Source organism: Gossypium raimondii, chromosome 4 (assembly GCF_025698545.1).
Source record: "Gossypium raimondii isolate GPD5lz chromosome 4, ASM2569854v1, whole genome shotgun sequence".
NCBI lineage: Eukaryota > Viridiplantae > Streptophyta > Magnoliopsida > Malvales > Malvaceae > Gossypium > Gossypium raimondii.
The window spans coordinates 32856620-32871179 of NC_068568.1; the positions used below are offsets into that span (position 1 = coordinate 32856620).

At 32.4% G+C, this 14560-nt stretch overlaps 1 protein-coding gene across 1 annotated transcript; it reads left to right on the forward strand.

The window, feature by feature from the left end:
• The first annotated feature begins 1664 nt into the window (after positions 1 to 1664).
• Positions 1665 to 8760, forward strand: LOC105779931 (cyclic nucleotide-gated ion channel 17). The gene is made up of 7 exons (XM_012603950.2): positions 1665 to 2067; positions 2697 to 3273; positions 4110 to 4322; positions 4481 to 4782; positions 6452 to 6563; positions 6960 to 7196; positions 7642 to 8760. Exons 1-7 carry the CDS (start codon positions 2039 to 2041, stop codon positions 8365 to 8367), a joined length of 2196 nt encoding a protein of 731 aa, XP_012459404.1. The 5' UTR covers positions 1665 to 2038; the 3' UTR covers positions 8368 to 8760.
• Positions 8761 to 14560: the final 5800 nt, after the last annotated feature.

Sequence of the window (14560 nt, forward strand, 5' to 3'; positions counted from 1 at the left end):
TTTAAAAATAACTTTTATATTTTTAAATAATTTAAATAATTTTTAATTTTAATTTTTTATATTTTTAAAATTTTTAAATTCTTAAAAATTAATTAAATATTAATATGTCATCTACGTGACAATTCACATGTAAGTTACATTAGGAAGTTAAAAATTAAAATTTTCATTTATTTTGAGATAATTTGATAAAAACACAAATTTAAAAACTAGACAAATGAAAGATTAAAATTTTTTTATAAAATTAGAAATTGAAATAAATCTTTATGAGTAAATTGAATTTGGTGGTCAAGCGAGAGTTTAGGATAGTATCCACCAATTATAATATTTTGTCTATTGCAAATTTCAACGACAGTTTTGAAATACCTACAAATTCCTTACCATATAATTTGCTGATAAAAACCTGTTAAAATTTTGTGAATTTTTTTATTTCTTTTTATATAATAATAATTTAAATTTAGATTATTTTTGAAATAAATGAATACTCAATTAATAGTAAGAACTAGCATTCTTATTGAGACTCGAACTCATAGGGAAGAAAATAGATTTATGGATGGAATCAAATATGTAGTAATTACAGACAAAAGTATTCGATTATTGGTGAAAAATCAATATACTTCTAATGTCGAATCAGGATCAACTAGGACAGAAATAAAGCATTGGGTCGAACTCTTCTTTGGTGTTAAGGTAATAGTAATGAATAGTCATCAACTCCCCAGAAAGGGTAGAAGGATAGGACCTATTATGAGACATACAATGCATTACAGACGGATGATTGTTACGCTTCAACCGGGTTATTCCATTCTACCTCTTAGAATGAAAAGAACTTAAATCAAAATACTTAATAGCATAGCGATACATTTATACAAAACTTCTACCCCGGGCACATGCAATGGAGCCGTAGACAGTCAAATGAAATCCAATCCATGAAATAATCTGATTTATGGACAGCATCGTTGTGGTAAAGGTCGTAATGCTAGAGGAACCATTACCGCAAGGCATAGAGGGGGAGGTCATAAGCGTCTATACTATAAAATTAATTTTTGACGAAATGAAAAAGACATATATGATAGAATCGTAACCATAGAACGCGATCCTAATCGAAATGCATACATTTATCTCATACACTATGAGGATGGTGAGAAGAGATATACTTTACATCCCAGAGGGGCTATAATTGGAGATACCGTTGTTTATGGTACAGGAGTTCCTATAAAAATGGGAAATGCCCTACCTTTGAGTGCAATTTGAACTATTGATTTATGTAATTAGAAGGAAACAATTAGGTTTACGACGGAACCTAAAAATAGATCACTGATCCAATTTAAGTACCTCTACAGAATAGACCTCAACAGAAAACTGAAGAGTACTGGCAACAAAGCGCCCCTTATTTCAAAGAGAGGAGGAGAAATGTTTGGAATTCAACAAAGAAACAAACAAAAAAAAAGTAATAAATAAAGAAGATCAATTATTTCAATGGGAAGAAAATATTAATTTGCAAAAATATAAAAAGAAGAGAAAAGAGAAAAGGATTTTCTCTCTCTCTCTCTCTCTCTCTCTCTCTCTCTCTCACTTGTAATAATGCTAATGTTTAACCAAACAAAAGCAACAGTCTGTTTAGTGTAAGCTTAAAACGTTTAAAAATGTAGAAACTTTCACTTTAGAGTTTGGGGCTGGGCTGCTTTGTTTGTAGTCAACCTGTATTTATTGACTTACGGTCGTCTTTCTTCCTAACCGATAGCGTCCAAAATCTAACAGTAAAATATTAAAAAGGAAACAAAGATGTTAGAATATCTAAACAAAAAGAACGACTCGTGACTCTACCAATTTGCCATTCCACCCATGAAACACAGCAACAATATTTATAATTCTTTATGTTTTCTCATGACCCATTAGCTTTCTTTTTCTTGCAGTTTCAACAAACCCCAGATTCAAGGGAAGATAGAAGTATTAATAATCTCAGTTTTGTTTTTGGGGTATGTTTGTTTAGGGTTTTGGAGATCGGGTTTACAGCGTTTTCTTCTTCTGCTCCTTGCTGGTAATGGAGTTGAAGAAGGACAAGCTTGTCAGGTGAGTCGTATGCTAATTTTTTTATTATGCTTACTGTTCGTTGCTAGCTTTGTTTCCCATATAACATTTATTTCTGGGCAGTTTTCTTTTGTAAAAAGGGTGCTGTTTGGTAGCTTGGAAAGTTCTGGCAGCTTTGGATTTTTCATTAGGGACTACAGTAAGCTGGAATTTTAATAATAACTAGGACCTTTATGAATTGATATGGATGAATTGGGTAATATTTTTCTTATTTGGGTGTCACTGGAGGAGATTGAAATGAGGAATGTTATTGAAAAATATTTTGGCTGTGTTCAATGTAGTGAAGGAAACTTTTACATTTGGGCGTTATCTTTTTGCTTGAAGTTAGAACTTTTATTCAAGTGGAATTATTATATTTGGTTTTCAGTTTTCTCGGGAGTAGATCATAGTAAAACATAAATTCCATTTAAAAAAGAAAGCTAAAGAGACTTATCCTTTGAATGGACTTGGTCATTTAAGTGAAAATTTTGGAAATAAATGAACATTCCAGATGATTTTACTATATTGTTGTACTAAGCATGAACGAAAACTGAGAACAAAGGTTTGTCAAACTGAATTGTTATGAAATACTTCTTATTGACCAATTTGTGGTGGAACTTGTTTATTTATAGGTTCTACTCTGATGGAAAACGACATAAAGAAACACCATGGGGAAAGAATGACCCATCATTCCTTGAAAAGTCATCTTCTGGGTACAAGATTTCATTTTCTTCAGTGCTAAAACCGGAGATTGGAATGGATGGAGGAAGAAATAGACTTCCTGAAATGGGGAAAATCGGACGGTCAAAGGTTTTGCCACAGGACAATGCACTTTGGTACAAGAGAATTCTTGATCCTGGCAGTGAGATTGTATTGCAATGGAACTGGGTTTTCATTATTTCTTGTTTGGTGGCACTTTTCATCGACCCATTGTATTTTTATTTACCTGCCGTTGGAGGGGATGCAAAGACCTCATGCGTAAAGACAGATACAAACTTGCGAATTGTTGTTACCTGCTTTCGAACTGTTGCCGATATTTTTTATTTGCTGCACATAATCATAAAATTTAGAACAGGTTATGTTGCACCAAACTCATCAACTAGACTGTTTGGAAGGGGTGAACTTGTAATGGACCCTAAGAAGATTGCACGGAGGTATCTTGGATCTGATTTCTTCATTGATTTCATTGCAACACTTCCTCTTCCTCAGGTATTTGTTCTAATAAGCAACTCTTGTTCTGAAAAGGCCTATCATAAAAATTAGTTACCTACTTTAATCATCGATAGAAAAAAGAAAATTAGTTGCCTCTGTTATTTTGTGCCACTCTACCACACGAACTCAACGGTGACTATAGTAAAATAGATTGTAAATAACTCCCATTCCAAACTTGAAGCACTATGTCTTGGATTTTAATTGTGGTTTTATGGTTTCCCACACTGCTGTCTAGAATCCACCAACTAGCTTATGACATTTTTTTCAAAATATTATGGATACTTCTACTCATTTTGCATAAACATACATTTTTGAAGAGGTTATGTAATCATCTATTCTAGACGATAAGGATTTTGGTTTCCTTAATTAACAGATATGGAGCGTAAAATGTTTTGTTGTTCTTAACTCACTTTGTTTCTTATTTGGAGTGTGAGTGCATTTTACATTTGTTTAGAAGCTTAGTTGTCTCCCCTTTTTAATTTATTTATGGTAATTAACCCTTTGCCATTCAAGGATATTTTGAAGTTGGGTGCTTCTGCCTTGGTTTCAAATGTCATGGTTAATTCCATGTATTCCCCTATCCTTTTATTGAAGCACTATTAAGTTTGTGGTCTTCTAGCATAATTTTCTTGTTTCCTTTTTCTTAATTATTGTAATAATTCTCGGCAGGCTCTGCAAAACATACCATGCTAGATCTTGAAATTACCCTGGTCACTACATCCCAATCCTTGGATAAAATGGTTAATAGTTACATGTCTGATTTTCAGTTTAATGCATCTGGTACTAAAGATGAAAAAGATGATATCTCAGTTTATTTAATCATTTTTTTGCAGATAGTTATCTGGTTTATCATTCCAGCAACAAGAAGTCCTCGGACTGATCATAAAAACAATGCCCTTGCATTAATTGTTCTGATTCAGTACATTCCCAGATTGTATTTGATTTTTCCTTTAAGTTCTCAAATTATTAAAGCAACTGGAGTGGTTACAAAGACGGCGTGGGCGGGTGCTGCCTACAATCTTCTCTTATACATGTTAGCTAGTCATGTATGTTGCCTTGTTACTTCTATTATTAGCCTTTCCTTTGCTTTCGTGTCGACATGTATATTTTCTCTCTTTGACAATGACTGCCTGGTTTTTTCTTGCCATTTAATTCCTCCTACCCTCTGCTAGTTTTTACACAAAAAAAATGCCTATTCATGTAGGTCGTAGGGGCAGCATGGTATGTGCTCTCTGTTGACAGGTATACTTCATGCTGGAAGAAAATTTGCAAAAAGGAATTTCCTCCTCACAGATGTAACCTGTCCTATTTAGATTGCGACACTTTTGGCCGTAGTGATCGCAATACGTGGGCAAAAGTCACAGATGTGTTCAAGCAATGTGACCCCAACAATGATATTGATTTCCAGTATGGCATATTTGAAAGTGCAGTAAAAAAGAATGTCGTCAAAAAGGGCTTTCTTGAGAAGTATTTCTATTGCTTATGGTGGGGCTTACAGCAACTTAGGTATGGTTTTATTAAATTTTATGGACAATAATATTGATTTTCAAATTCGTATTAGCTTTGTCTTTATTCTCTGAATATACTGTTGCATTTTTTTGGGTAATCCCCTGGTGGCTAATGAGTGCAACCAAACTGTTTGATTAGTAGATTTTGTTGCTTCGCTTACAAATTACAGTTTGTGTCCTAATACGGTAGCTCTATGGAATTTCCCCAACCACATTGTGTGTGATATTATGACAATATTGTGAGAGTCTAGTCAGATATGCTTTAAGTGCAATCAAATGACTGTTATGATGCAATTGCTGCATGGTTGTTGCACTTATATGGAAGTTCAGCTCTGTAGAATTGCATGTTTATTTTTATTGGCAGCAAACTGTTTTTGCCTTTAAAGATGCAGTGAGCCATAAAGCGATTATGCAAGGTAAAAATGGTAATTCCTTCCATTCCGAAACACTCATGAGAAATGTTTGAGTTGTTGGACTGATAAATTTGCCCATAAGAACTCAAAGAAAGGCTTCTATTTTCTGGCAAGGTTATGTCCTAAAGCCATTGTGAAAGTATCTTTAACTAATTTAATCTTTTCCACCAAAATAGTTGAAAAATTAGTGATGCTAGTAAGTGTTCTATTTTGAAATTATTTTCACATCATCTACTTGTTATGATAACATGCTCGTTTGTATGGCCATAAGGAAAATGTCATGGTTCATCTATGAATTTGGGATTGGAAATACCTTGCTAAACATAATTTATTCAGTTCAGCTTTCTTCCTCGAAACCTTCTTTCTGTCTCTCTATTTGGTCTATTACCTTGCATCACTGCAAAGTATAAGAGTTATACACTGGACTATATATTTGTGATTCTAGCCGAATTTTGATGGAAAGATATGGAGACAAGTTCCATGAAAATCCCCCTTCCACAGCTTCCCCCTTTGTTCCCTTTCTAGTTTTAGCACCAAAAATTTGAGCCGTTTCAGCAAATTGTTTGAGAAAAGAAACACAAGCCCATGGGAACAGCCAGTTAGCATTTTTGAAGGCTAACAGGACTGTGCTGACCATGTTGAGGCAGGAGGCATATTGCAATATGCATTTGGCTTTAGAAGGGAACCTGCTTAATGACTCTGAAGCTACTCGATCTCAAAGACATTTGTAGCACATCAAGGAAATTATGTCAATTTCAGTGGTCCCCTCGATATATTGCCTGTGATGTTGCATTATCCACTTTTATCATTGTGCTTGATGAGATACTATTCTTGGAATAGTAGACACAAAGATGTAAACCTTCCCCTTAAGATGTGTATCTGAGATGTCTACTGATCAATTTTATGTTTCTCTATGCTAATTTGGAATAGATGGCATTCAAAATAAATAGATTGCATTTTTTATGTGCCTCTTAGAAGTAGAAGACAGGCATACTGTAGGATCTAGTTACTATATTGAAATTTAAACTGATGATGACCAGCAACTTGTCATTCCATATTATGTCAGTTATTTAATGCCTAATATCATGAAATGCTACTTAAGGTTCGTAGAGCATTTGCACCTTTTTCTATATTTTTTACAGGAAATTGCTTTACAAAAAGTATTGGTTTAGCTGATCTAATAAGATAGCATGTGCCATTCAATGAGTTTCTTGTGTTTGCTAATGTTAATACATTATTTTCTTATTGTCTCAGTTCATATGGCCAGAATTTGTCAACAAGCACTTTTATTGGGGAGACCCTATTTGCTATACTTATTTCTATCCTGGGTCTTGTTCTGTTTGCCCACTTGATTGGCAACATGCAGGTATAAAAAGTTTGCATCCTTAAGTTTTGCCTTACGAAATCAAATTTCATATACTGTTTCTAGTAACTCAAATGAAGTGGTATATGTTGTCTATCATCCTGGTGCTGTGCTCATGAATGGATTTTTGTGTTTTTTATCTCTCCATTACTTAGTTTCTTCTGTCAAAATTGTCTTGACCTCGTGGGACTATCTTTCTTCAGTTGTCTTTTTTAGCAATTCATATCTTCTTTCTTCCCCCAATTGGAAACAATGAAATAGGAAGAGAGGGTGTATTCCTATCTAGTTTCTTGTAGTTCAGAATATCCTACATTAAGCTTCATTTTATCATCATTGAAACAATTATTTCTGTTTGTTCTTTATACAGTCTGATAGTTTACATTTGTTTTTCTGATACAGACTTATTTGCAATCCCTCACAGTAAGACTAGAGGAATGGAGACTTAAGCGAAGGGACACTGAGGAGTGGATGAGCCATCGCCAACTCCCTGAAGATTTAAGACATCGTGTTAGACGTTTTGTTCAGTATAAATGGCTTGCAACTCGGGGAGTTAATGAAGAAGCCATCTTGCATGGCTTACCTGCTGATCTTCGTCGTGATATTCAACGCCACTTATGCTTGGACCTTGTTCGACGTGTATGCAGCTTTCCCATACGAATTTCTTTTTGAGTTTCAAACCAGCCTTATTCACTTACATTATAGATGTTTCTACTTGAAAAGCAGTCTTGATGGGAGATTGTCCATGTTGTATTTTATGTCATATAATTATCAATTTAAAAACCAGCCTCTTCTGTTTTAACATAGGTTATCCACCTCATTAGCCATACAGTCTTTCCTTGGAACCCGTCTCTTAGGTGGAATTAGAACCCATGCGCACTCTACATTTTGCAAGAATTCCTTCTAATGGTTTAATCTTCCTTCAAACGTTAATATGTCAGCCTCAATAATGTTGCTGCGGACATTTATATTAGATTTGACTCTAAAACATTAATGTGTTTATACATAAGAATTGTGTAATCTTCTGTGTGACATTTCTTTATTAAATGATAATTAGTTTCATTGAAGTTGTTCTCATTTGTAGGTCCCTTTCTTCTCCCAAATGGATGATCAGCTGCTTGATGCAATATGTGAACGCCTAGTATCGTCCTTGAGCACTGAGGGTACTTATCTTGTTCGTGAGGGTGACCCTGTGACAGAGATGCTTTTCATTATTAGAGGTAGATTAGAGAGTTCTACAACAAATGGTGGTCGAACTGGTTTCTTCAACTCAATTGTGTTGAGACCTGGAGATTTTTGTGGAGAGGAACTGCTTGCATGGGCTTTGCTACCAAAATCCACCCTGAACTTACCCTCTTCAACAAGAACAGTCAGAGCTTTAGTTGAGGTTGAAGCATTTGCACTACGTGCTGAAGATCTCAAGTTCGTAGCAAACCAATTTAGACGGCTTCATAGCAAGAAATTACAGCATACCTTCCGGTTTTACTCCCACCATTGGAGGACATGGGCAGCCTGCTTCATACAGGCTGCTTGGCATCGGTACAAAAGGAGGATGATGGAGAACAGTCTGATGACAGAATCACTGTCTTTGGATGAGAAAGAGGATGATGAGACGGGGCAGGAGAAAGAGAAGAATTTCATCGTAGGCTCCAATCCTTCTCAGGCAAAACTGAACCTTGGAGTCACAATATTAGCATCGAGGTTTGCAGCAAACACTAGGAGAGGAGCTCAAAAAATCAAAGATGTTGAGATGCCTAAATTGCAAAAACCAGAGGAACCCGACTTTTCTGCGGAGCCCGATGATGACTGATCTGATTTCACGCATTATAATAGAAATTATATATTGGCTGAGCTTCTCCACTGGGGGTCAGACATTTTTAAGTACAATAGCATGTGAGCAGTGCACCACCTTCTGGTTAAGTCAGGATCTAGAATCCCAGATCTTGAGCAGCATTTCCCTAAGGATCGAAACCTTAGTATTTGGACCACAAGAACTTAGCTTAGCTCTGAAACCTTACTAGCTGCTTATTTATTATCGTGTATGTGGGGTTTCAGCATGCAAGCTGTGTAACCCACGAGCCTTAAAAATACGAGATATTAAAATTTTAATCCTCGTGTGTCGGGGATTCATCACTCTGATTTTCTGTTTTAACTCGACTGTGTAATTTTTACTCATCATAACATAAATGAATAGATTTGAATCTATAGATGATCAAAGAACTAAAACCTACTATCAAAACCAAATTTCTGGTCTTATTAAAAGAGGAAACTAATCGTGTAATCGTATCCGTTATTATTAGTATTATAAAAGAAAGGAATGTAGTTCTCAAGGTTTACATATATAGAAAGATACATAGTTTTAGACTCATGCTATGCACATGTTATTTATTTAAAACATATATATGTTACATTGTTGAGGTATATTTGTGACGAATAGTTAGAAAATTAATTATTGAAGCTCCAGGAGGTACAAAGTAGAAAATATGTTAAGAGGGCACCAGAGTTTGTACTTCCAGGTACATTCTGATGCTTGGTCAATACCTAAGCCTTTGGTATTTGGAGAACTTTGAGGGTTTGCTCAAAGTTTAAGCCTTTGGTATTTGGAGAACTTTGAGGGTTTGCTCAAAGTTGACCAGGTCTCCGCTCGGATTTATCTGTCGTTCCTCATTGATTAGTTTGTTTTCTTTGCATCTTTAACGACATTAGAAGCTTCGTTTTGCATAGTGATTGAGCTGCCAGAGCTAGTAGGACTGAGCTTCTTTTATTATTTCATGGAGAAGCAAGGAGGGTGACACATGTAAAAGCTCTCTGAGCTTGGAATGAAGATGTGTAAGACTCTTGAGCCTATTCCCATTTGTTTGGGTTGAAACCTCTTTGGATTTTATATTGTAGGCCAGCCTACCATTTTGTGGAGTATGTCTTTATTTTAGGTCCTAAGCCATTTTTGCTGCATATAGGTTTTGAACTCATTACAGTGTGTGGTCTAACAATAGCCCCTACCTCATAGTGATCTGAAGTAGGTTCCAAAGTGGTCTATGAATACCAATGACGACTACTGTTCCTAAACCCAAAGGAAGGTGAAACAACGGCTTTCTTGGGATATTACTATCTCAACAGAATTCGCCTCGTGTTCTAATATGCTAAAAGTAGGTGACGATGATATTAAAAAATGTGAACATCACATATATAATAAGGGTACGTACATATTATTATTTACTATCATAGGTTAACCCAAATTAAAAATAATTTAATTTGGTTAAAGTTTTATTGGGCTTTAATTATTAAATAAAGTATGTGTCAAATATGTGTAGATACTCTAGTAATTGAGTTCTAATCAAAGTCTAATTAATGATGAGCTAATTAGGAATTAGAACTAATATGACAAGGTTATAATATTAGAGTTATGGTCCCCAAATTACATACAATATATCTTTTCTAATATCCCATCATTAAGAAAGAGAGAGCAAATATTCTCTAAATTTATTATGTGCTAATTTGGAAGATCAAAACCCCAGGATCTAAAAATTTTCAAGGAATACATGGATTCAAGTACGCTTCCGCATCTAGTTCTATTATTTATTTATTCTTGATGATTTAACATAATAGATCCTGATTTACAGTTCTAATTTTATATTAGTTATTATTTAAAATTTTAACAAGTGGCATCCGAGCCTCGTCATGTTAAATCATTGAGAACGAATTGATTCTTTATTATTTTTTAGTTGATTTGGTTTTTTTTTTCTTTTTCAAATTTTATGGATTTGATATTTGGATTTGGTTTTTTTTATCATACATGTTAAATCTTTTGGATTTATGTTAATTAGGGTTTAATTTTCAATTTAATTATTTATATTAAAAAAAGTGTGCGATTAGATCCCTGTTTACGATTATATATTAATCTACGCTTGCACTAAAGTTTGGTAAATTCTGTTGATTGTACTTTTTTTTTTGGCATAACTTCGCTTATTTATATCAGAATTCTTTGGTGCTTTAATGCACTGTTTATTGATTTGTGCAATTAAGGTTCAGTTATTAATGTTTCAGCAGTATTACTTTGATTTTTTTTAATGCGATTTGCGTGTATATATATAAAAGCTTTGCTTGTGTTATATATTCTTTGTAATAAAACAAAAAAAGAATCAGATTTTTTTAATGCATGTTTTTTTTTTCTTTAGTCGATTATTATATATTTTAAAGAGATCGCAGCATATATATTTTGAGTATTCATACAACTTCAATTATTATTATTTGATTCTCTAGATTCAATTATGCTTCAATCTTCTTTCATTGTTATTCGATAATGAGGAATTAAGTGAACTTATTCTTCTAGAATTTCCAAAACTAAGAATCATGCATTCTTGATTTCATGAAAATTGGTTTGATTGTTATTCTTCAATTGCAATAATATGTGTTCAACTCTTAGAATCAATTTTTAATTTTGATTATCTATGGTAATATCTTTGAAATTTATGTTTGAGTATTAGGAATAATAGATTTGGGTTTTGTTATATTGTTATATAGTGGCTATGAATTTTCATAAGTAGTTAGCATATGAAGGCTTTTATACAATTTGGGATTCTTTTATATTTGGTGGTTATGGATTTTTGAAGTATTTGTGCGTATAAAGAAGTTTTATGATAATATCTTTAATCTTATCATTAATATAAATTTGAGTTTACATGAAATATGTAAGGCAAGTCAATATTATTTTCTATTATTATAATTGTGTGTATATATTATATATATCAATGATTTTGAGGATTAATACATTATTATAGTTTGTGTGAATATGTGCTTATAACCATTATTCAATAAGATATCTTTTATAGTTTAATTGGTGAAATTATGTTTTGATGGATATAGTTAAAGTTATTATTATTATTATTATTATTATTATTATTATTATTGTTATTATTATTTGCTATGGTTATATATTCAATTTTACGGGTGCTTTGGTGCAAATTCATGTCAACTATATACATATTTAAATAATTTGGTTTTATGTTTGGTTTTATAATCTTAGGTTTTGGCATCTTATGATTCCAAATATTTGGTTAAATTATGATGATATGGTTTATTATATGAATTGTGGGATATGCCAACTATTATGATTTTGTTTTTCAGATTTATTGGCTTGAAAATATTTTCCAAGTATTCATGTGAATATTTGTTTAATCATAAATACAACTTTGGATTTACATGGTAAATTCAAGGTAAGTTTTCTATTTAATTATGGATACATGCATACGCGTGAATTGCTTTGGTGTTTTTGTTCATGCGAAATTATGAATACATGTGTTTGTTAATTATTTGGCTTTAAACCACTATATTATTCTATTTGGTTTTGATATATGTGATTTTGGAACTAAAAAAGAAGTCAAAGATTAAAGTTTTCGGTTTTTATTGTATTATTAAGACAACCTTATTTTGGGTTATTTTGGAGTTTATAAAGCAATAAAAAATAGTTTTAACATTTGACTATTGGGTAAATTTTAAATTTAAATATTGATATGTTTATAAATATATTAAAATAACTTAATTGAAGCAATAAGTCACCAAAGTGATTTTTTTGTATAAATTATTTTGTTTTAAAATATAAAAGGTTGTGTGCATGTAACTTAAGTTATGTTAATATTGATCAGCCCAAATGAAGGTTAATAATATTACATGTGCAATTATGGTAATAAACATGTGATGTTATTCGATTTTACATGTGAGCAATAAATTGACCCAAAAGAATATTTTATGGTTCAACATGTTCTTATTGTCAATGTTCGATTATTACACCAATATATCACTTACAAGTTAATATTTTGTCCAAAGATAAAATATTAATGGAGTGTCCGATATCTTGTGATGAGGTTTACCTTTATTCAAATTATTTTGGTTTAAATTTGAAGTCTTATGTGAGGTTATTTATGGTTTATGATTTATTCAACTATTATTATATTTGCCAACATCATTGTATGTTGTTTTGGGATAAATATATATACATATATATACTATTATCTTTTAATTTGATTGAAAGATGAAATTAAAAGAAATATTTTGAAACAAATAAATTCAAATTTTAGCTTTAGGTTTTAATTAAGGATGTTTAATATTTTAAATAGATTAGTTAAAACAAAATGTCGCCAAAGTGACCTCTTTTGTGTAGATTAGTTTATTTAAAATATCAAGATGATTATATGTTTTATTATTGATGCGTTTATTAATTGACCCAAAGGTAAGTTAATATTTGGTAGAATTTCAACGACATCTGTTGTGATAAATGTGTGACAATTATAAGGTACTTTATGTGAGCAATATGTTAGTCGAAAGATCAATTCATTGTTTGACATAATTTATTGTCAATGTTTGATTACTACAATAAGAGTCTCGCCATCGTTAATATTCTTGTCCAAAGATTTGTTATTAATTTTGTGTTTGGTATCTTGAGATGGGATTAGTCATTATCCTAAATTTATTGTTTATTTATGAATATTGATGTGAGCTTATTTTTATTTATTTTTTGTTCTATATTCAGCTAATTCATCTTCTACTACCACAATATCGGCTAATATAAATTCTATACCCATACTTAACGGGACTAATTTCAATGAATGGAAAAGGCATTTACTTATAGTACTTGGCTATATGAACATAGACATTACACTAAGGGAAGAACAACCCGCACCTCTTACTGCGAAAAACACCCCTTATGTTAAAAGGGATTTTGAGAGGTAGGATCATTCAAATTGCATGAGCCTAATGATCATGAAGCACAACATTTCAGAAGCGTTTAGGGACACAGAATCTGAAAAGATTACTCAAGCCAAGGTTTCCTTGACGAAATTGAGAAACATTTTGCTAAAAACGATAAAGTTGAAATGACATCATTTCTGACTTCTTTGATGTCTATAAAGTATAAGGGTTAAGGAAATTCTGAGCAATCTAAGGGCTATGAGTTTTATGATCCCACAATTAGGAATATTTTTGAGATGAGAATTGCAACATTCTTTTAGGATGTTGAGTTTGGAGGGAGAAATAAGGTTAGAGACATTGCTTTTAAGGAGGAATTGAATTCTAATTCAGTTCCTACTATCACTTTTGATGATGTTTAGGTTTTCATACCTATCATTGATTAATAAGTGAATCTAGAATCTCAATAAGACAATGTTGAACAAATCCTTATTCAAGATAAGGTAATTATTCCAGAAGAACAAACTCAACAACCTCAAGAATGAATGTCATTAAAAAAGTCCACTAGAGGAAAGGTTATAATGACTTTAGTGGAATATTTTGACCTTAAGTTGCACCAGATGAATATTAAGTTAACGGTTTCTCAATGGTAACATTGATCATACATTTATATAGTGTAACTAGAAAACTTTGTGTCTGATGATGCAAGGTTAATTATTTGCAAATTAAAGAACTTCATCTATTGGTTTAAGCATACTTCTCGTCAATAGTATTACAAATTTTACTAAATGATTATCTCATCCGGTTGAGAGATGAATTTTGTCAATAATTGTATACACCATAAGTTTAGTGGGAGTAAGGTTCTATATTTGGTTTTATATGTTAAGGCATACTGCTTTTCAATAATAAGTATAGTCTCAATCAATGCCCTAAGAATGATTTTGAGATTACAAAAATGCATAAGATTTTTTACATTTTAGCAGTGGGAAGTCTAATGTATGTTCAGATTTGTATACATTGGAATATTATGTACACTGTTGGGATGTTAGGCAGATATTTTAAACAACCCTGGTTTGGACCATTGGATAACATCTAAGAGGGTTATAAGTTATTTTCAAAAAACAAAAGATTACATGCTCACATATCGAAGGTCTAATCAGTTAGAGATCATCAGGTATACAGACTCCGGTTTTGATGGAATATAGATACAAGATTTTGTCACTAAGGTGCAAATTGTGAAAACAAATAGCAGTCTTTTATTCCAATAGCAACAGGAGCACATCAAAGTTAAAACACATAGACTTTAAGTTCCTGGTTGTTAA